General features: G+C 34.2%; 4 protein-coding genes and 1 long non-coding RNA gene across 6 annotated transcripts; 2 read left to right on the top strand and 3 right to left on the bottom strand.

Annotated features, from left to right (window-relative positions):
- Positions 1 to 2,763: 2,763 nt before the first annotated feature.
- Positions 2,764 to 4,724, bottom strand: LOC107013687 (vegetative cell wall protein gp1-like). The gene has a single exon (XM_015213559.2). The coding sequence runs from the start codon at positions 4,162 to 4,164 to the stop codon at positions 2,881 to 2,883; it is 1,284 nt and encodes a 427-aa protein (XP_015069045.1). The 5' UTR covers positions 4,165 to 4,724; the 3' UTR covers positions 2,764 to 2,880.
- Positions 4,725 to 8,734: 4,010 nt separating this feature from the next.
- Positions 8,735 to 12,715, top strand: LOC107013686 (probable receptor-like protein kinase At1g80640). Its single transcript, XM_015213558.2, has 10 exons — positions 8,735 to 9,286; positions 9,661 to 9,831; positions 9,957 to 10,207; positions 10,288 to 10,420; positions 10,528 to 10,591; positions 10,695 to 10,791; positions 10,897 to 10,999; positions 11,858 to 11,976; positions 12,076 to 12,165; positions 12,249 to 12,715. The coding sequence occupies exons 1-10, from the start codon at positions 9,124 to 9,126 to the stop codon at positions 12,396 to 12,398; spliced, it is 1,341 nt and encodes a 446-aa protein (XP_015069044.1). The 5' UTR covers positions 8,735 to 9,123; the 3' UTR covers positions 12,399 to 12,715.
- Positions 12,716 to 13,360: 645 nt separating this feature from the next.
- On the bottom strand, positions 13,361 to 14,932 carry LOC114076464. Its single transcript, XR_003577407.1, has 2 exons — positions 14,819 to 14,932; positions 13,361 to 14,572 (listed from the first exon to the last, which is right to left on the bottom strand). It is a non-coding gene; the product is annotated as an uncharacterized LOC114076464 (long non-coding RNA).
- On the top strand, positions 14,841 to 16,511 carry LOC107013694 (ribonuclease 3-like protein 1). 2 transcript variants are annotated; one of them, XM_027915518.1, is made up of 5 exons: positions 14,841 to 15,169; positions 15,285 to 15,399; positions 15,536 to 15,672; positions 15,896 to 15,967; positions 16,377 to 16,511. In XM_027915518.1, exons 1-4 carry the CDS (start codon positions 15,070 to 15,072, stop codon positions 15,934 to 15,936), a joined length of 393 nt encoding a protein of 130 aa, XP_027771319.1. In that variant the 5' UTR covers positions 14,841 to 15,069; the 3' UTR covers positions 15,937 to 15,967; positions 16,377 to 16,511. The 2 variants fall into 2 exon arrangements, with proteins under 2 accessions (XP_027771319.1, XP_015069051.1); XM_015213565.2 differs by lacking the exons at positions 15,896 to 15,967; positions 16,377 to 16,511 and having other exon boundaries at positions 14,846 to 15,169; positions 15,536 to 15,817.
- On the bottom strand, positions 16,044 to 20,617 carry LOC107013682 (plasma membrane ATPase 4). Its single transcript, XM_015213553.2, has 12 exons — positions 20,242 to 20,617; positions 19,370 to 20,041; positions 18,971 to 19,297; positions 18,758 to 18,877; positions 18,530 to 18,652; positions 18,350 to 18,454; positions 17,947 to 18,256; positions 17,319 to 17,833; positions 17,063 to 17,236; positions 16,794 to 16,976; positions 16,532 to 16,710; positions 16,044 to 16,434 (listed from the first exon to the last, which is right to left on the bottom strand). The coding sequence occupies exons 1-12, from the start codon at positions 20,299 to 20,301 to the stop codon at positions 16,338 to 16,340; spliced, it is 2,865 nt and encodes a 954-aa protein (XP_015069039.1). The 5' UTR covers positions 20,302 to 20,617; the 3' UTR covers positions 16,044 to 16,337.
- Between the last annotated feature and the right edge of the window lie 286 nt (positions 20,618 to 20,903).

Here is a 20,903-nt window from a genome sequence, read left to right as displayed (position 1 = left end):
TAACACATTTTAAGTGCATCTTTTATGGGTTTGTTTGGCTAAAAGATTGTTAATCAATTACTATATACTTCATCATAATGAACATCATCTTGTACACCCATTATACACATCAAATACACAATAAATACAATCATATTACATTAAACTTTTGGAGCATTACATAGAGAACCTCATTCACCGTAACATACTTAATTTCAAGAAAAACATGGTTGTCATTCATACGATTCCAAGTACACAAACATAATCATATTCATCGCGAAAACATAATATACATCTAAATCTACCAGCAATCATACCCAACCTAAATTTCATTGGGAGCTAGTGACAAGGACATACAAAAGGGAACAACCCTAGTTTTCGGAATGAATATCTTGAACCTTAAGGGGTCTCTTGGGAAAGGGACCAAGAGAGAAGAAACCCATACCTTAATCGATGTTCAAACTTTAATGTTGCTGCCCGGAAAACTCCTCCAAACCACTCCCAATTCACTTCAACGTACACCTCTCTCGACAAACCTCTCTTAGCCTTGACGTTTTGATTACTTTTTCTTTTGCTTAAAAATTTTTGTTAGTTCTTCAAGCGTGAAAACTGTTGATGTTTTGGCAGAAATAATGTGAGGAAGATGGAGAACGTGAGAGAGGGAGTTAAGAAGCGTGAGAGAGAGAGGACTAATTGGATTAGGAGACTAATTCAAGAATTAGTCAAATAACATTTAAAATAAATAAATACAAATCTATTTTATTTATTTATTTATTTATTCATTTAAAACGTGAAAGGACAATTATGCCCTTAAATACCTATTTATTCTTATTTATATAATTGTTTTTTTTTTGAATCGTTACATAATAAAATTGTGAGTAAAATGATATAATTAATAAGTCAATCAAGTTTAAGGATCTTTCAAACTATTCAATCTTATTATTATTTTAGAAAATAGATTAGTATTAGTATAATAGTAATTAATTAGATCTTGGAATTTTGTTTATTTTATCCTCTTTGAAACATTTTTTTTTTTATGTATAGTTGGCTAACAAAAAAGTTTCTTCTATTTTCTTTAAATAATTTACACATATGCAATGTTTGAAGGACGTAAATTAAGATAGAAAATTAGTACGTAGAAGTGTGCCCCTACTAGTTTGTCTTGTTGCCTTACTAGTATTAGTAGGGCCATTTCTATTAATATTTATTGTTTATTGTATTTGGTAAGGTAATTTTTTAATATCTATTGTCTATTGTATTAAAATATGACATCAGAGTTTGGAGTTCAAATAGAGATAAACTTAGTTTTGTAACCTGTTATATAAGACATCTAGGCTAAGTCCACCTCAAAGCCTAGCTTATAAGGGGAGTATTGTTCAAATTCATATAATGAATCCATTAGTTTATTTTTCCTCAATCAATTTATAACTTTATCGAAACTATATTTTTATGTCTTTTAATAGATTAATCTTGTCTTGAGCAGGAGAGATCTATTGAAGATAATCTCTTTATCTCTAATATAGAGGTAAGATGTCACTCTATGTTTCCTAGACCAATTGTGTGAGAGGCTGTTTTATTATTGTGTTAGATGTTAGTATGATATAATTAAAATATTTATTGAAAAAATTAAAGTTACAATCATATATTACATATGTATATGTAAATCAAAATCGAATACATGATTATATTTTTTATTTAGTTTAATCAAAAAATATCAAAATTAAAAATACCAAATTATAGAGAATTAGCTTTAACATATAGGATAGTGACAGTAATGGAGTATTTTGAAGGAAAAAGAAAAACTATAATTACCAAGTCGAATTTGTCAATATCATGCTCCAAAATTGTGGAAGAAAATGGTTATTAGTTTTTAGTAACTTATGCAATCACCAACTCTTCATTTCATCTATCATTCTATATTTATTTCTTGTAACTTATGTAACATTTGAGCCATTCATTTCAAATTTACTATCCACATTCTCCTATTCATTGCAAGAAAGAATTCATCATCTATTAACAGCGTAGTCTTTCATTTGTGTTGAGAGAGGACAGAAACAAGAGAAGTACAAGAAAATATAGAGTGAAAAAGATGAGTTGTTTATATTGAGATTAGTATAGTGAAAGAGAGAGTTGAGATATAAAAAATATTCTAAGTTTTCAACTATAATCACTATACAAAAGAGAGTAATATATGTTGAAGGAAAGTGTGCTTTTGTGGAGCTTTGGACTCTTCAACTAATCCAGAGTTGCTTGAGTTATATACTGTTGTTGGACTGTTGTATCATCGAGGAGACACGTCAAGAGTATTACTGCTGGATCGGTGTAGATTATGCTGCAGTGGGCTTGAATCTGCTTAAAGAAAATGATATATTCATGCCTCAGCCTAAAGATTTATTTCTTCATTTAATTTTCAATCGCAATTTTTTCACTAACAATATTCTATTAATTTGATTGAATTTTAAAAAAGTTACGCTAAATAGATTTACAGTGATGTCTGAGTTTCTTATTCTATTAAAATACATAATTATCTAAATTAATTTGATTGAATTTTAAAAAAGTTACCCTAAATAGATTTACAGTGATGTCTGAGTTTCTTATTCTATTAAAATACATAATTGTCTAAATCTTATCATTATTTATGAAGTGAAATGAGCATATGTAAATCGATCTTAAGGTAAAGTCCAGCTAATAACTTAAAAGATCATGTTATTTGTTATTTATAAATTATAGTTTTTTTATTTATAGTAGTAATAAAAAAGCAATCTTTTACAGTAGCATTTGGGGTTTTAACTACAGTTGAGAAAAAAAGTAAAAAAGAAAAAAGAAAAATGCACCAAAGGAAAATAAAAAACATGCGGTTTCAAATTCAATGGAGATCGTGAAGACGTGAACCATTAACTATTAGGCGAATGGTGGCGAGTCCGGCTGAGGCGGAAGCTCAAATGGCGGAATTACTGCAACTGGCGGGGCTTGATCGGGAACTAACGGTGACGGGAGAAATGTTTCTGGCGGTTGATCAGGAATTACAGGTGACGGCAGGAAATTGGTCGGTGGTTGATCAGGAATTACAGGAAATGGCAGGAAATTGACTGGTGGTTGATCAGGGAACATCGGTGACGGAAGAAAGTTGTTTGGTGGTTGATCAGGAAAACTCGGTGAAGGCAGAAAATTGGTCGGTGGTTGATCAGGAAACAGTGGAGATGGCATAAAACTATTTGGTGGGTGATCGGGAATCACTGGCTGGTCATCTGCTGGCGGAAAAATAGGGACAAGCGGTGTAGCTGGAGGTAAATTTTGTTCCGGCGGTGGAAGAGTGAAAATTGGAGGTGGAGAAAATATAGGGAGAAGTGGTGTAGGTGGGGGGAAATCTTGTTCTGGTGGAGAAAATATGGGCACCAGTGGAGTTTCTGGTGGAAAATCTGGTGGTTGAGGTGTTGGGAGGGGAAAATCGGGTACCAACGGCGGAGGAGAAAATAGCGGAAAATTGGGAGTGTCGTCTGGGTCAGGAGGGGACCACCAAGGGAAGACAGGTTCTGCCGGTGGAGGTGGCGAAGCAACTAGTGGTGGTGGGAAGACAAAGAATGGCGGAGGTTCTGGCGGAGGTGGGGAAGGAACTAAAGGTGGTGGTGGAATTGGTGGTGGCGGAGATGGAACTAAAGGTGGAGGTGAGAAGACCGGTGGTGGTGGTGAAGCTGGTGGCGGAGAAGCCACTACAGGTGGCGGTGATGGTGCAACGACCGGTGGTGGTGACGGCGTAACGAGCGGAGGTGGTGATGGGCTTACTATTGGAGGTGAAGGAATGAGAGGTGGTGGAGACGGGAGAACTGGTGGCCGTATAACCGCTGGTGGAGGAGATGGTACAATCGGAGGACGGTATGGCGGAGCTGGGAGGCGAGGTGAGGGTGAAGGGGAAATTGGTTGGGTAAATGGGTTGTTTTGTGAGTTACGAGGGAAAGGCCACTGACCACAACTTCCAAAGAGGTATGAAAATAAAGGATCACAACCCGAAGATGACGAAGACCTTCCTCTTGATCTTCTCCCACCACTGCTTCTTCTACTTCTTCCTACCCCACCGCGACTTCTCCTCTTCTCTTCTTCATTATTCCTACTTCTAGCTTCCACTAATAAGGTTGAAGAAATCAAGACCAAGGCTATCAAACTCAGAATAACAATGTTAATTTTCATCTCGAACTATTCAGTAAGTATCCTTCATTTTCCATACAACGTTTTGATAATCATATCATGCATATATGTTCATATATATATATACAGATTTATAGACTTATTGAGGAAATGAAATTTGTTAGTGGCACATAATATGTTAAATGCGCCCCATGCAACAACTGGGCAACAGTAAATTAATGCATCACAAGTATCAATGGAATGTGAACTTGACCGGAGTCTAAATTTTGGCATATCAAGGTTAAGCTTGTGTTTTTTGAAGGATGATTGAGTAGAGTTAATGTGATTTAGTTGTTGAGCGGTGGACATTACTACAAATGCAGGATTAGTTGGAGGGATGATTGATGAATGATCATTTGCAGGGGACAGTTTGCTGTAGAAAATGCGGCAATTGAAATGAATGGAGTGTCTTGTTGTATGTGCCACTCTTGATCCTTTCAGCAAAGAGCTGACCAAAAAGAAAAGATTCAATGTAAAAGAGAAATGTTAAATTCTACATTTAATTCTCATGCAGGCGTTGTGCAGAGTAGAAGGATAACCATGGCTTACTATAATTCGATAAGGATACAGCCATTAGCACAAACAATCAAACAAGTGTTATTGTTGGTCTGGTTTGTTTCTCTATTCTGTGTTGAGAGGCCCAGGCCCCTCAGGCATGTTTTTGTGTTAGGCCCAATTAATTGGATTGGCACAAAAAAAACATGTACATTATAGCCGTGAGATTCGATCTTAAAACTTTTGTCTACGTTTGTTAGAAAGAATACACTTTTATGTGAGCAGGTAATAGACATTTTTGTCTACCATGATACTAGACAGTGTAAGGAAAATCTTTATGATGAAGAATGGGTACTTGTACTGTAGGATGAGACATTAGATAGGCCGTGCCCATCTTGTAATGAACAGAAGAAGCCCAACAAAACCAAATTCATGGCCCAAGTATAAATTTGGAACAAGTTGGAAGTTGTATATTGTGGCTGTGGGGATCACTTATACAATGGTTAAATTATTTTTTATATCGTTGAATTCCTTCGAGTAGCTTGTGTTTACTTTTTTTCGATTTTGAACTTATAAAAATTCTAGTAGTTTAGAAATACGTGTGAGTGGGTGTGGAATTTCTTTTTGTTGTTGTTTTCTGTCGAAAAGGTATTCTACTATTTGAATTTTGAGTTGATCTATGAAATTTGTAGAATCGAAGCTTAAGATAATAGAGTAAGAAATGCATTGACATTATGCAAAAATTGACAAACCAATGTAGTAAGGTGACAAAATAAGTGATACGCGCGTGATAACAACACCATACACGACGAGCATGCGTACACTCAACCCCTCTTTCTTTTTGTTTTATTCTATTGAGTGTTCCTTTTCTTGTCTCAAAAGGAGTTCAAAGTTTCTTAATTACTCATCAGTTATTACTGTTACACTTTTTATCATGTCATAATTTCTCAATTATTAGGAAGAAAACTAGTGTGCTATTAAATTCATTCCATAATTATTCAGGTCTAATTATTGTATGTAAATGAATTTGATAATTATTGTTAAAGTTATAAGGTCTAATTATTGTATGTAAACGATAGCAATGTCTCCGTGAGTCTCACAAAGTGAGGTTTGAAAAGGACAAATTGGGGGTATATACAAACTAATAAAAAATGCTCACGTACACATTAAAATAAATTGAAATAATTTATAATTTTTTACCGTCTATTTTATTCTTAATTTATTCAGTTTTAATTATTTTCAATCTATTTTCAAGTAAGATAATATAATATTTTATTTATTTTACACAGCGCCACAATTAATTCGCCAGCAGTCAACAACTGTTGGGCTGTTACTCTCGTGGGGATTATGAAGGGCTGATTGTCGTCTTTATTCAAATTGCTCTTACCACTGGTAATCAATAAATACATATCTCAGCAAAATAAATAAATTAAATAAAACAAACAGCACTAGAAAATAATTAAAATACATTTGTTAGACTTTGGGAAAATAAATTAATTCAATGTATAATGAGAAAATTATTTAAAAAAATTATCAGGGCTACAATTTGGACAGAAAAAAAAAATAACAAGGAATAATTGTACTATAATTAGAGTAACATAAGTTATACTACAGTAGAATCTAATTAATTGCACTCAAAACTCATTATATGGTCCACCCAATTCATATAGGCATAATTTGTGTACATATAATTTTTTGGTTAAAATAATGTAATAGACGAAAAGGGATTTAAATGTAGATTTAAGCTATAATAATGCGTTATATAATAGCTTAATATATATAAAATAATAATAATAATATTAATAAATGGGATCCATCCAAAAAGGGGGAGTGATTAAAGTATTTTAGATCTAGAATGGTGCTCAATTATGAACTATCATTGTCAAATCAGATTGTTTTTTATCTTATTATATGTATAATAAGTCTAGAAGTTGTTGAGGGGTTTGATTTTTCTTTCCAATTTAGTAGTCGGTGTACAATAAAAATTATTAGTCACAATGGTCACATGGTACCTTCCATAGTTACTCCGTTTTATTTCATGTGTCATCGTTCAATCAGAAAAAAAATTAAAAATATATTTGAATTATAAGAAGATTTAAAAATGTCTTTCATTTATTTTTAAATTTAAAATACTTATTTATTTATATTTTAATCTAAAAGTATTTTTCTATTCATCTTTTTTGACTTGTATATATTTTTAAAACTAACAATACTGTCATATTTTTATTGTACAATTAATTTGAAAAAAAAGAAAGAAAGATATATGTAATGAGTACACGAACCACATAACATACGCTCCGCAAATGAAAGAGATAGTCATTGGAAAAATAGGTTCTCTCTTTACAAAATCCAACAAAAAATAAAAAATATTCAATAAATAATATAGATATTTTTATAAAAAGTTAAAAAGTATTTTTCATAATTTATTCAAATTAAAACAATATACTTTTTTCACGATCCCAAAAAGTAATTTTTAAAAACCCTACAACAAATACAAAATACTACTACTCTGGTTTTTAAAGAAACTTTTAAATTTTTTCCATATAATTTATCCAAGTCAAAACAATACCCTTCTTCGTCAATCCAAAACAAGCTTGAAAAGTAAAATGCAATAAATACAAAAAAACAATTAGGTTTTCTTTAAAAAATAAAATAAAATTGGGGTTCTTTTGACTTGGATAAATTATGGAGAAAATGTTGAAGATGTAAGGTTTTTATTTCCTCTAATAAAAAAATGACATATAATAAGTATTTTAAAAATAAAATAAAGAGAGGATAGTTAATTTTAAGAATATACATGAGCAAAAAGGTGAATAAAATAATATATTTAAATTAAAAAAAGATATTTTTAGACTCAGATAGATGAATGTATTTTTAAATATTTTTTTGGCCCTTTTGCATAGTTTAATTAGATATAAAATTTGCTGATATAAAAATAAAGCTTTTGAATATTTTAAAGTTTTTTTAAGTCAAATCTTTTCTGTCCAATTGATCAAAATGATGTGTATAGCAAAATATAAATATCATTTGAATATTATAATTTTTAAAATATTATATCATTGGCTTAAAAAGATTCATTATTGATAAAAATGAGACTGATAGTTGTTATAATATATCACACCTATGTTCAATACATTCAATTCAAATGTTTGAGAGTTAAATTTTATTATATATAATCATAAATTTTAAGTATAAATTATTATTTTTATAGTAAAGTTATTACGTATTTAAAAATTATAGAAAATTCATTCTTTTAATTTCTTTTTAGTTGTTATGTTGTGTTTTGTTGAGAGTCAACTTTGACTAAATTCCAAATCTATATTAGATTATATTAAATATATATTTTAAAATAAAAATTTAGATATTGGAAAATTTTATGGGAAGTACTTTAATTACAATCTTTTTTCTATCATTGTGATGAAAAAATATATTTTAAAATGTTAATCAAAATCTCATGTACTTTAACTCTCATAAAGGAAACTATGATAATTGAAAATGAACATAGGGAATAATTAAGAGCCCGTTTGAATTGACTTAAAAAAAGTAATTTTTAAGTGAAAAATAAAATATCAAACTTAAATGACTTTTAAGTTTATTTTAAGTTATTTTCAACCATCTCAAACACTTTCTAATTTATTTTTAAATCATTTTTTATACTTTTTGTAAAACACTTTTAGAAGTCAAAAACTAACTTAAAAATACGTTTGACCAATTTTTTAACCAATCTAATCACCATCGGAGTCAAAATCTCTCTATTTTAACATTACTTGACATAAAATTAACAAAACAAAATAAAATCTTTTAAAATGTGTGGTCTAAAACATTCGTTGACCACTTATATGTTCATAAATTATTTCATTAATAAATAAATTAACTTTAAAATTAAATTCCTTCTAACTAGAGAAAAATGACATTTTCTTTTATCATATACTAAATTGAACAAACAAATTTAATATTGATAATTTAAAACTAAAAAAAAATTAATCATTTGACTCTTAAAAAAAATCATTAATATACATAATTAAACACTAATTTGACACTCTTAACACTACTCTCTTCTTCCAAACACAAATCCCCAATACATAACAAAATAGTGTCAAAACCCCACTAGCACAATCTCCAATACATCCAGCCACAGCCAGGCCATAGACAGACTTAATATAACAATACGTGAATTTCTTAAATCTCTGATGAAAGGATTTTCAACTTTTGATAACTGCCACGAGATTGTTGTGTCTCTCTTCCCCTTTTAAGCTTTTTCAGGTTTACAAAAACAAACTTCCTTTTCCCTTTTTTCATTTTCCATCTGCCACATTATTTTGTCCTTTTCTTTCCATTTTTTTCTGGTAAAAAGCATAACTGAGATACCCCTTTAAACCACATCTACTAACTATCCCACATTTCAATTTTTCCAAAAAAAAAATTGAGTCTTTCTGAAGAAATATCATTTTGTATGTTATCTTGAAGATGAAACTACTCATCTTGCTTATACCCATTTGGGTTTTTGTTACTCCTTTGTTGTCCGCTCCAGTGGATGTAACTCCACAGCCTCCAAGTGCCGATCCAGTTCTTCCTACTGAGAAAGGACCCATTTTTCAAATTTCTTCTGATAAGGACGCCCCTTCTCCTGGTAATTAATAATGCAAAAAAAAAAAAACTCTTTTTTTTTTTGTATGGATCTTCTTGATGGGTATATATATACATTGAAGGTGTAATTAGTTAACTTACGATGAAGTTAGAAGGAACTTGCAGTTTGATACTTAGATTTGTTACTTCCCTCTTTGTTATTTTGAAGTGATTTGCAGAGTAGTTTTGCTTTTTTGAAATTTTTGTTACCCTTTTGATGGCAGACATAATGATGCTTTCAAGAAAAATTTAAAATTGAAAAGGACCACATTTTCTTCTTTCAATAAGCTAAAGATTGGAAATGGAAAAGGGGAATTTCTCTTTTTGTAGTTTTAGTTAGCTCAACCTCATTGAATCTATTTTTATTTTTCAAATCAGGAGTTGCAGAGTTCAAAGTGGTTCACCACCAGGATCTAAATAAGAAGATTTTGATTTCACTTATTGTTGCTTCAACTCTCCTTGCTGGAATTCTGCTGTTTATATCTTGCTTTTGGATATACAGACTGAAAACACGGAAGAAGTCCGTTGAACAAGGACATCAGAAAGGAGGTAACTTTGTTATTAAAAGAAGTACCTTTTTGAAGGATGGTTTGAGTTTCTGTTGATTGTTTAAATTGTTTTATTTTCTTTACCTAGCTTGCACATTGTTTATTTGTTCCAATTTTATGGTGTAGAGCCTGTGAAGGGCCTTTCATGGGGTCCTATAATGGCCAAGTTCCCTTCTTTAAAAACTGTCGGTAAGAAAGGACTAGTTGCTGTGATCGAGTACCAGTCGTTAGTAGCTGCAACTGATAATTTCAATGAGAAGAATGCTATAGGAGAAGGTAGATCAGGATGTGTTTATAAAGCTCAATTCAGTGACGACGTCCAAGCAGCTGTTAAAAGAACTCATGGTGGGGATCAGGATGCTGAGAAAGAATTTGAGGTAGTCTGATAGATGTTGACCAGAATGTAACCATAGTGATAATTATATTGTTCTAAAACAGATACCTGATTGAATTTCAGAATGAGGTGGACATGTTGAGTAAATTTCAGCACCAAAATATTATTTCGCTTCTTGGGTACTGCATTCATAGCAATGCACAATTCCTGGTGTATGAGATGATGCAGAATGGATCTTTGGAATTCCAATTGCATGGTAATAGCCACCCATTTGTCCTGATATAAAGTACAAAAGAGAACAAGTGTATATATGCTATCTAAATTATTCTCCGTTTCCATAATTGAGTTGACCTGCTTGATCAGGACCTCCTCGTGGATCAGCTTTGACTTGGCATCTTCGCATGAAAATTGCATTGGATGTGGCTAGGTATGTACTGTTATGACTTATTAGTGCTACCTCTTTCTTTTTTCTCCCTCAGTTCTGTGTTTTCGGAAGTTAATGATATAATTATGCTGTTGAAATTGACCAGGGGACTAGAATACCTCCATGAACGCTGTAACCCCCCTGTAATCCATAGAGATCTCAAGTCATCTAATGTTCTACTGGATTCCAACTTCAATGCAAAGGTAAACTAGCGATATAATCACACAGATCTCACTAATTGCTTCTCCTTTATAAACATTTTGGTATGGTTTGGCTTGTCTGAATCGGTCAGCTTTTACTTTGATCAGCTTTCTGATTTTGGCCTTGCTATAGCTGGATGGAACTTGAGCAAGAGCAATATAAAGCTTTCAGGAACTCTGGGTTATGTGGCTCCAGAGTACCTTTTAGATGGTATGTGAGACTCCCCATTTTATCACAATTTGCTAAATGAAGATGACATTGATGTTAATTTGTTTCTCATCTAGTAGACAGTCCAATTTACTTGTCTTCTGTTCTGTGTCATAGAAGTGTCTCCCAAGAATTATCCTCACTTTGCTCCTCTAAGATTAGAAGAAATTGGTCTTTCCTAGAATTCATATACCCATCTGCAAAAGCATATACAAGGAAGCACCATTATCACTGAGCTTCTGATGTAATTGCTAGAGCTACATATTTGATTTATCAACAATTAGATTATATGAAGAAGATAAGCTTCTCTTCTTTTGCTTACGAGATTCTTATGTCTTCTCTAGTATGATGACTTTGATTCTCTAAGATACACCTGAACTTCACATTAATGTTTTGACTCCTTTATGATGACCATTTTACCTTCAAGGCTTCAACTTTGTTTCTTTGTCACATTGAAGATAAAGGGAAAGTGAAAATGTTAACTAGTATCTCGAGATTGATATATAAATGTTAATGTCCAAAATTATATTCACTGATAAGTTTATTTCAAAAGGCAGAGTTCAGTTCTGTACTAATATTGGTTGAGTGCTACCTAGCTTTTGGCTAATTAAGTTCAAGTGGAAGGAAACTGCAGATACAGATGAAGGATACTCCAATGAAGAAGCAAAAGCTCTTACCTAGTCCACAGTACTTCGTATGCTAATGAAAAACAAATGAATGCTAAATTTCGTTTTTTTCTTTTTCTCAAATTAACAATGTAAATGTTCAATCTTGTTTTTCGCACTCTCCTCGTATGAAATAACATCCTAACCAGAAATCTGAAATTAAAACATTTTTGCCTATATTTTTGCTGCACTTCAGGGAAATTAACTGATAAGAGTGACGTCTATGCTTTCGGCATTATACTTCTGGAGCTTTTGCTTGGGAGAAGACCAGTGGAGAAACTAGAGGGAGCTCAATGCCAATCTATAGTCACATGGGTATGTTATGCAAGAGATTGTCTAATCATACTTGAATGTTTGCTCAAAATCTCTTTGAGCTCACGGGATGCTGACGTTAAGTAATTTTATGTCAAACAGGCGATGCCACAGCTAACTGACAGGTCAAAGCTCCCTAATATTGTTGATTCTGTCATTAGAGAGGGAATGGACCTGAAGCACTTGTATCAAGTGAGAGCAACCGGATCTTTTGTCAAATTATTACTTTCATTTTACTATTTTAACTTATGGATTCAAAACGAATGATTTGATAGGTTGCTGCTGTAGCCGTGCTATGTGTACAACCAGAACCAAGTTACCGACCACTGATAACAGATGTCCTGCACTCCTTCATTCCCCTTGTACCAATTGACCTTGGTGGCTCCCTGAGAATTGCGGATTCTGCACTATCTATTAGCACCTAACAATATGAGCTGCTTCGTTCAAAGTTTACTATAGACACTGAAGCTGGTAATTGAATGAGCAACTTGACCTTTCCTCTTGCTTTTTTGCATCTTTGGTTTGTTATTTGTTGATTGCAATTTTTGCTATGAATTTAGCTTTAGGACCACTCACCAAAAGAAAACTTATGCTGTGTGTATATAATTGTAAATTTGAGGTAGCAAAAGCTCTGATTTTATTTCAAGATTCCTCAAGTTTTTAGCCTTTTTATGGTAGTTTTATGTATTAGAGGAATTAATATGCTTCTACTGTAAAGAATGGCTTACAAAATATTCCAGTATTTTTGTGCATACAACAGTTTTTCTTTTCTCTTTATTTCTTTTCCATCTATAGCTATTATGATTAGCTTGGCCAGGCTCCAACTTCTCCTTCCTCTTGCTGGCAATCGATTATAGACCGCCCCTTTAGTCCCCTTTTCCCCACCTTGTTGAGCTTCACGTGTTGATTTCTCTGTATACCTGGGCAGATAGGATTAAAATGTTGTCTCTCATTCAATTCAAACACCTTTTTTGGCCTTCAATAAAGAAGATAAATATATGTCATGAATGCCAACCATGTGTAGCATGTCCTACAATTTTTGTGGATCTGGGACCATAAAAATTATGGCATGTGCCATTCTAAAAATGATAAATGCCATCCTCTTTTAAGGAAGGGTACTTCCTCATCAACTGCTGTCTAGATTGAATTTTCTCAGAGCCGGAGCTAGGTGGGGGTTCATGGATTCGAACCACTAGCTTTTTCGTAGATCCTATTTGTATTAGCAGATTAAATAAATATATGTATTTGCATGAGAATCCCCAAACAAAATCGATTTAGATCCTCCTAACTCTTAGTCTTGGCTCCACCTCTGGTCACTTGAGTGTAACTCGAACTGTTCAACTACCAGTTGAATCTGAACTTTAATAACAACTGGAGTCATAGGATGGGGAAAAGAATATCCAGTTCATTGTCTTAGATAGTCACATGGTACAATTTGTAACGTATCTTTTAGTGAAACAACATTCACATAAAGAAAGACAAAAGAACAGTGTTGTTACTTCCTAGTTTGAAGATTCTCCTTCTGGAAAACCAGTGTCAATAGCTGGTTTCCTTTGAAGTTTTCAGTCACAGCAACTTGACTATCATCGGTATATCAGACGTGTTTCATTCACAAACACGAAGGGTCAAATTTACCTCTCTACTTTCGGATATTGTCTACGTTTACTTGTACTATCAGTCCAAATTTACCCCTGTAGTATACTACCTGGTCTACTCCATTATATACACTTTCCAACTGCACTTATTTACTTTGTCAATATCCATACCTCCATACCAAGGAATTTATAGTTTACATCTAAAATATGCTCTCTTTATCATTTACCATCCCAGCTCATAACTATTAATTCACTCGATGTATTTATCCCCTTGGCACTCCGAAAAGGAAACAAAATCAGGTTATATGCTTGAAAAGTCATGGCCTTTTCGAACTGGATATGCAGTCGTAATACTAAAAACATGTTTGTAAAAATTGTTCATCCAGGAGGACATGTAGAACTTCATGACAGGCCTGTTCTTGCATCAGAAATAATCAGCAGAAACCCGAAAAGTTGGATTTGTCATCCAACAGTTTTCCAGCAACCATGGGCCATTCTGCCACCGGAAACCACTCTCATGCCTGGCCAAAAATTCTATATTGTGCCTATAAGCACCCTTAAAAGACTTCAATCCCTCGCCTTTAAATCCTCTCCGGCTCATAAATTTCAGAAACAATCAAGTCTTAAGGAAAACACAACAGAAAATCAGGAAGGCAGTTTTTCTAACTGCTGGCTGTTCCATAGAAATTCAAACAAAAAATCAGAGGTTCCTTATTCTTCTCTGAGACAAGAAAACAGAGATTCACAATCGCAGGATGAAAATTGCTTTACCTGCTTATTAACAGGGATGAAAATCAACAAATCAGCTAGTATAAATAATGTTATGAGTACTGAAACAAGATCATCAAGCAACAGCTTCGGATCCTCAGAAACAAATTTTCTGAACAGAAAACAGAAAACTTCAGATCTCAATGAAACATCAACAGGAGTTTCGCCCACAAGGCTTTCGTCTTTCGATCAATGGCATCCCAGTTTAGAAAGCATCTCAGAAGAATAACAAGTTTCTGCAAATACAAAAAAATTATCAAACCTTTTTTTAAAAAAAAAAAAAAATGTTCTATCGTATCTGTACGTTTTTTTATGTTACTCAGACATTATCACACTCGTGTCAAATCTTCGAAATATTACTTTCGTACACGCACTAATCAACAATGACACTGCAGGGAAAGCTGCGGCTATAAATCAATAAATTCAATAGAAGCCTAACTTTAATTAATTGTTGTAATTAATTCAACCTTCATTTAGCTTACCCAACACTATGACTGACAGTATTCACAAAATACGAATAACATCCATTAAGATAATTCTAGAACAGCTCCAAAATAAGAAAAAAGAAAATATTCACCAAAATCTCTATATACTAATACTAATTCGTCATCGACACTAAAAACACAATTATAGCATCTCTATAATTTTGTAATTTGATGATAATTGGAGTTTATGATAAGATTAATTTGGATGTTTCTGGAACAAATTGGAATATAGTGAAGCTGAAGGATTTATGCAGCGGCTTCGAGGAGAATATAGAAGTGAAACAGTACCCGACCCGAATACGATTCGCCCGCTTTGTGCCGTCATGGATGGGAAGTCCAAAGGCAAAGGTAAATATAAAGCTGCCAATACTTTTCTTAGTGGATAGATATTGACTGTACACGAATTTTAAAACGTTTGACCATAGATTTGAAGTGGAAAAAGTACGTTTGATTTTTATAACAGATACTCAAAATCAAGGCTCCATCAAATCACATTTGTATGAGATTTGTGCAGTAAATCATTGGAAAGCACCTTTATTTGAATGTTGCAATGAGGAAGGTCCAGATCACCACAAGTTGTAAGTTTATTACTATTCCAATTTAAAAGTATGCCCTCGCATTTTAAAACACTGGTTCATAGCATAGTAGTAGTGAGTTACGAATAGATATTAAGCGTATAATGAGTTGTTAAAATGATCGAGAAGCTAAATGCAGGTTCACCTTTAAGGTAATTGTGGAAATAAGAGGACTTCGTACAACAATTATAGAGTGTATGGGCAATCCGCATTCAAAGAAGAAAGCTGCAGCAGAGAATGCAGCTGAAGGAGCAATGTGGTTTCTAAATCAAGCAGGTTATAGATTAAAGCACTGAATTACCTTGTTAGTTAGTTTTATAAACAGAAAGAATATAATCTTAATGCTATGTGACTTAAAGTGTATGAAGAGGTTTTTTCAATTGTCCATAATATATGAAATTGTTGACTTGTTGCGTTGTGATTATCTCTTTCTATATCGTTCTTTTGATTAGATAATAAACTATCTTAATTTCTTCATTATCTTTTGTTCTAATTGGAGACTACCTAGCGCGGAATGATATTTTTGAACCATGCCCTTGAAGTAATGCAGGATGGAGTTGCTACTGCAGAGGTACACAACTCAAATCCTTGTTAAAAATTGGTTCAAATCTTATGAGTCACCACATGTTTGTCAAAAAGAGAACAAATTTCAGCAAAGTGAATCTCATTTGCATAAACTGAAATGCAGCAATTTCTAAATTTGGCTGATTACAATTAAAGTAGTTAAAAGCTGGTAGAATACAAGTATAAGCTAAAAAGGAAACTGTCTAGCTCTTACGAGACCTATGCTTTCCGACCTTGTTTGCTACATTATTCCCGGAGCACATACTATCTGCTAATCAGCAATGTAAGGAAGGGAAAGAGGGAACCTAGAAACAGTTTTCTATTTCTTATTTCTAACTCTTTATTTGCCAATTGACTTTTGTACTGTGGTTGCTGTACTACACCGTGTAATGTTGCTGAATTGTCTCAATGTCAAGTCCCTTGAGCTTCACCACTGACTCCACGTGCCCCTTGAGTGTATGAAGCTCTCTTAGCCTATTAACAAATGCAGAAGAATCGAAATTAGAAAATCGTTAAGCTATTGGAAAATGACCCCTGCAAGCTGCAATATGGAAATATCAATCAGAAGTACCTTGCAACTTCAGCACGACGTTTGGCATGCTCAGCTATTTCAGACAATTCATTATAGCTTTTGTTGTCATACATCTTTGAAGAATCAGGAGGGTGAAGTCCGTGCAATGTGCGTTGAGCCAATGCCCATTGTGCCTCTCTTTCTCCCCTACCATAATCCTTCTTGTTTGTGAAAGCAACCTGCACAGTAGGAAGAGAGTGTCACAAGTCATAACATGTTAGGTAAATTTTTAATTGATATGAACATTGTTGGTGTGAAGTACCTTGTTGTCAATCATACTGTTCCAGGCTCTGCCACTCAAAATGTATCTGATTGCGAATTTTAGAAAATCTAGAGGTATGTAGAAAATAATACTGTAAAGCCAAATAACACCAGCCCAACGCCAACCAATTCCATGGATCCTGGCAAAACCCCAGTTCGCATATACTGCAATTATGGTGGCTACCTGAAAGATGAGCAAATCATTAGAGGTGAAGTTCTATGGTGTTAACTGCTAACGGCTAATCTGGTACTGGAAACTAACCAACTTACCAGCTGTGCTACAAAAAAAGCAGCTAACAGAAGGAAACCAGGTCGTTCTACGTAAGACCAACTCCTTGACCTAGTTACGAAAATGAGTGCCTGACTAACAATGCTGACTTGAAGATACAGTGCAGCATTGAGTTTGTGTACATTGTCTCTAATCGATCTTACACCAAACCTGTCCTGCAAATACAGTGCAAGTTGGATCGATAAGCAACATTTCAGTTATATTGTTTGTTAATTGAATAGTGCAGAATTTACTTACACTGAAGAAATTTGACTGGTGAGCAAGCCAAAAGAAGATAACAGTCATCACGGCTAGGTAAGTACCAAGAACTATGCCAGTGGCAAATATTTCTCTCAGTTTCCATGAATCAGGCATGGGTGACGGCTTCACCTTATCTTTAGATATGGTCATGATGGTTCCATCATTGAGAATGGCAATGATAAGAACCATGAAAGGTGAGAAATCAAACTTCCAGATTAGTGCAATGAGCATGAAGCCTAGCACGATTCGGATGGTTATGGAAACAGCATAAATTGTATAATTCTTCATCCTCTGGAATATGGCTCGGCTAGTCAAAACAGCACTCACTATCACACTTAATCCTGGCTCTGTGAGAACTATGTCTGATGCACTACGAGCAGCATCAGTAGCATCAGCCACAGCTATGCCTATATCTGCTTTCTTCAAAGCAGGGGCGTCATTCACACCATCTCCTGTCATACCACAAATGTGCTTTCTTTCTTGGAGCTTCTTCACAATCTCATATTTGTGCTCTACACAGTTCCAAAACATCACGCAAATACAAGTAAGTATAAAGATTATTAATAATAGAAGTCAGGAGGATGACTTACCAACAGTAAGAAATGTATGGGAAATAGTTAGTAACCTGGAAAGACTCCAGCAAAGCCATCAGCCATCTCGATGAGTTCATCCACAGGGAGGTTAGCTATACTTTCATCCTTGTGCTGCCCCAGGAGGGAGGAAGAGGGATACATGTTTGTTCCCATGCCAAGCCTACGACCAGTCTCCTTGCCTATGGCAAGCTGATCGCCAGTTATCATTTTTACGTTGACACCAAGGACAAGGGCACGCCTAATTGTTTCTGCACTATCATGCCTTGGAGGGTCAAAAAGAGGCAAGAGCCCTACAAAAACCCAAGGCGATCCTGGACTTTCCTTTGTCTTCTCTGGTACAGTCTGTATTCATAAAGAATACATCCACTGGCTTCAGTTTGAAGCAGAAAATTAAAAAACACAATGCTACAGACTTTGCTTTATTAAATTTTTCACCTGTTGAGCCACTGCAAGAGAGCGAAGACCACGTTCAGCAAACTTGTCAATGATGGAGTGAACTTTCCTCTTTACATGCTCACTTAGGCGACAAAGATCAACAATCTGGTAACAGATTTCAAATGATTGATGTACCAACTCAGGTATAGACAGAAAGAAGTATTAAGTGCTAATGCTTACCTGTTCTGGTGCACCTTTGCTAACCCTATGCCAATTGCCATTGGTGTCTATGTAAGTAATAGCTGTACGCTTGTCAACAGGGTTAAAAGGCAGGAAGTGCACTTCTTGAATCCCAGCTCTAGCCTACAGAGCACACATAAATAACAACTTCAGGTACAAGTAAGTTGATGCACTTCCTATCGATGAAAGTTGCTAATGATGCCTATCATAAATGGACAAGTTTTCTACCTCCTTGGCATCTGCTAGCATACCAACTATGCAAGCATCAATAGCATCCTGGTTTTCAACCCTTGAAGCTCTGGCCCCAAGAAGAATAACAGTATCTTGGTCCATATCCTTTGCGAAGACCTGTACCATCCCTCCCAATGAAGAAGACATTGAATTAGCATACACTTTGGCTTATCTCTATAAATTCAAGAAATATCATGTTAATTCACAAACCTCGACTAAACTTTTGTCTACTTCAAGCTTGTTTAGTGTAAGAGTTCCTGTCTTGTCACTACAAAGAACATCCATTCCAGCCATCTCCTCTATAGCAGTCATCCTCTTAGTGATGGCACCTTGTTCTGACAATTTGTGAGATCCAATAGCCATAGTGACCGATAATACAGTAGGCATGGCTATTGGAATCCCTCCAATGAGAAGAACAAGCAGATTATCAATTCCATCTCTGTACTTCCTGTGCTGAATTGGGTACATCACCAGTATTTCTATGATGATTCCAACTAGAATAGAGCATATGCAGAAGTTTCCGATTGCTGTCAACACCTGTAAAAATCATCTAAGTCAGCTGGATGAGCTCCATTTCAACTTTTCAATCAAAATTGCAAGAATTTTTACCTTCTGGAAGTGGCCAACATTATTGGTACTATCAACAAGATGAGCAGCTTTTCCGAAGAAGGTGCTGATACCAGTTGCAATAACAACAGCCTCAATTTCACCTTGTTTACATGTGGAACCAGAGTAAACTCCCTCCCCTGGGTACTTTGTCACGGGTAATGACTCACCCGTAAGAGCAGATTGATCAATCTTCAAAGGATCTCCATCAAGTAGACGAGCATCAGCCGGTACAATATCCCCCAACTTAATGCTTATCACATCCCCTGGTACTAACAATGCTGCATCCATCTCCTTCCAGCTACCATCTCTTATCACCTTCGTCTTAGGAGCAAGACCAGCCATCAGGGCTGCTGCAGCATTGCCTGCATTATTTTCTTCGATGAAACTAACCGTAGAGTTGATGACAAGCAAGATCACAATTCCCAGAAAATCTTGCCAATCTGGTGGCCTGTGCTGTCCATTTGCCAATACAATAGCAATGATAGCAGCAATTTCCATAACCCATGACAAGGGATTCCACATGAAACCGAAAAATTTTAAGACCTTATTCTCTTTTTTCTCCTCAAGTTTGTTTTGGCCAAACACTTGAAGCCTTTTAGTTGCATCCTGAGATCCCAATCCCTCCTTGGAACTTACCAATATCCTAAATACATCATCCACTGGTATTGTTTCCTGTATAACACACAAAACAATGCATGTTATACATTTTTCCCAAAAAACAAAAATTCATTCTTGATACATAATACATCGGACTCAGAATTTTCATCAGGGAAGTTCAGACATTACCTAAGAGATAAAAGAAATCACATTTTGTATTGCAAATGACAATCATACTATCATATAAAAAATTTAAAAAAAAAAAGAAAACGTACAAGGTCAACGTTCTCCTTCTTGATATCATCCAAGCTAACGGTTTCCTTTTGATCCGCCATGTTTAATTTACTCACTTTCTGTCAGCTACAACTAATATAACACACACACACATAGAAATTAATCAGAAATTATTGTTCATAATGAACATTGTTGAGACATTAAATGAAACATAATTTGACTAGGTCTGGTATTAACGGATTTGTGTAATAGATTTTTCATTGAATTGAAGTAAATAGGTAGTATTATTATAGTAGGATGACTCCCATTGATTCAACTAATTAAGCTTTACTAAGGTAACGGATTGAGTGAGAGTTACTTACTCCCAACCAATTATTCTAAACCAACTAAAACTAGCGGTACTTACTAATTTCTTTCCATTTTGGTTTCTCTTTATTCTAATACAGTAATACTAATCTCAATTTATGTGATGTGGTTGCATTTGACACGACTACATTAAAATTTGTTAATTATATAAATGTGCAAAAACTATTGAATCTCATTACAAAAATGTGTGAGCACCCGTGTTAATAATAATTACACTGACTAGAACAATAACTAGATATGAATTAAATAAAAACTAAGCATTTTTTTTTATATATATGATAGTATTTGATTGAAAATTCTGGAAAATGATATATAAGTATTAATCGTCCTAATTAAA

The sequence above is a fragment of the Solanum pennellii genome, chromosome 3 (assembly GCF_001406875.1).
Source record: "Solanum pennellii chromosome 3, SPENNV200".
Taxonomy (NCBI): Eukaryota; Viridiplantae; Streptophyta; class Magnoliopsida; order Solanales; family Solanaceae; genus Solanum; species Solanum pennellii.
This window is presented reverse-complemented; position numbering and strand designations above follow the sequence as displayed.

Coding starts and splice junctions, on each gene's coding strand:
- LOC107013687 (XM_015213559.2), bottom strand. CDS start 4,164: ATGAAAATTAACATTGTTATTCTGAGTTTGATAGCCTTGGTCTTGATT.
- LOC107013686 (XM_015213558.2), top strand. CDS start 9,124: ATGAAACTACTCATCTTGCTTATACCCATTTGGGTTTTTGTTACTCCT. Junction 10,208..10,287: donor ATGCTGAGAAAGAATTTGAG/GTAGTCTGATAG, acceptor ATTGAATTTCAG/AATGAGGTGGACATGTTGAG. Junction 10,592..10,694: donor ATTGCATTGGATGTGGCTAG/GTATGTACTGTT, acceptor GAAATTGACCAG/GGGACTAGAATACCTCCATG.
- LOC107013694 (XM_027915518.1), top strand. CDS start 15,070: ATGCAGCGGCTTCGAGGAGAATATAGAAGTGAAACAGTACCCGACCCG. Junction 15,400..15,535: donor GGTCCAGATCACCACAAGTT/GTAAGTTTATTA, acceptor AGCTAAATGCAG/GTTCACCTTTAAGGTAATTG. Junction 15,673..15,895: donor GTGGTTTCTAAATCAAGCAG/GTTATAGATTAA, acceptor TTCTAATTGGAG/ACTACCTAGCGCGGAATGAT.
- LOC107013682 (XM_015213553.2), bottom strand. CDS start 20,301: ATGGCGGATCAAAAGGAAACCGTTAGCTTGGATGATATCAAGAAGGAG. Junction 19,298..19,369: donor ATGTTGGCCACTTCCAGAAG/GTAAAAATTCTT, acceptor TGATTTTTACAG/GTGTTGACAGCAATCGGAAA. Junction 18,257..18,349: donor CTCTTGCAGTGGCTCAACAG/GTGAAAAATTTA, acceptor TTATGAATACAG/ACTGTACCAGAGAAGACAAA.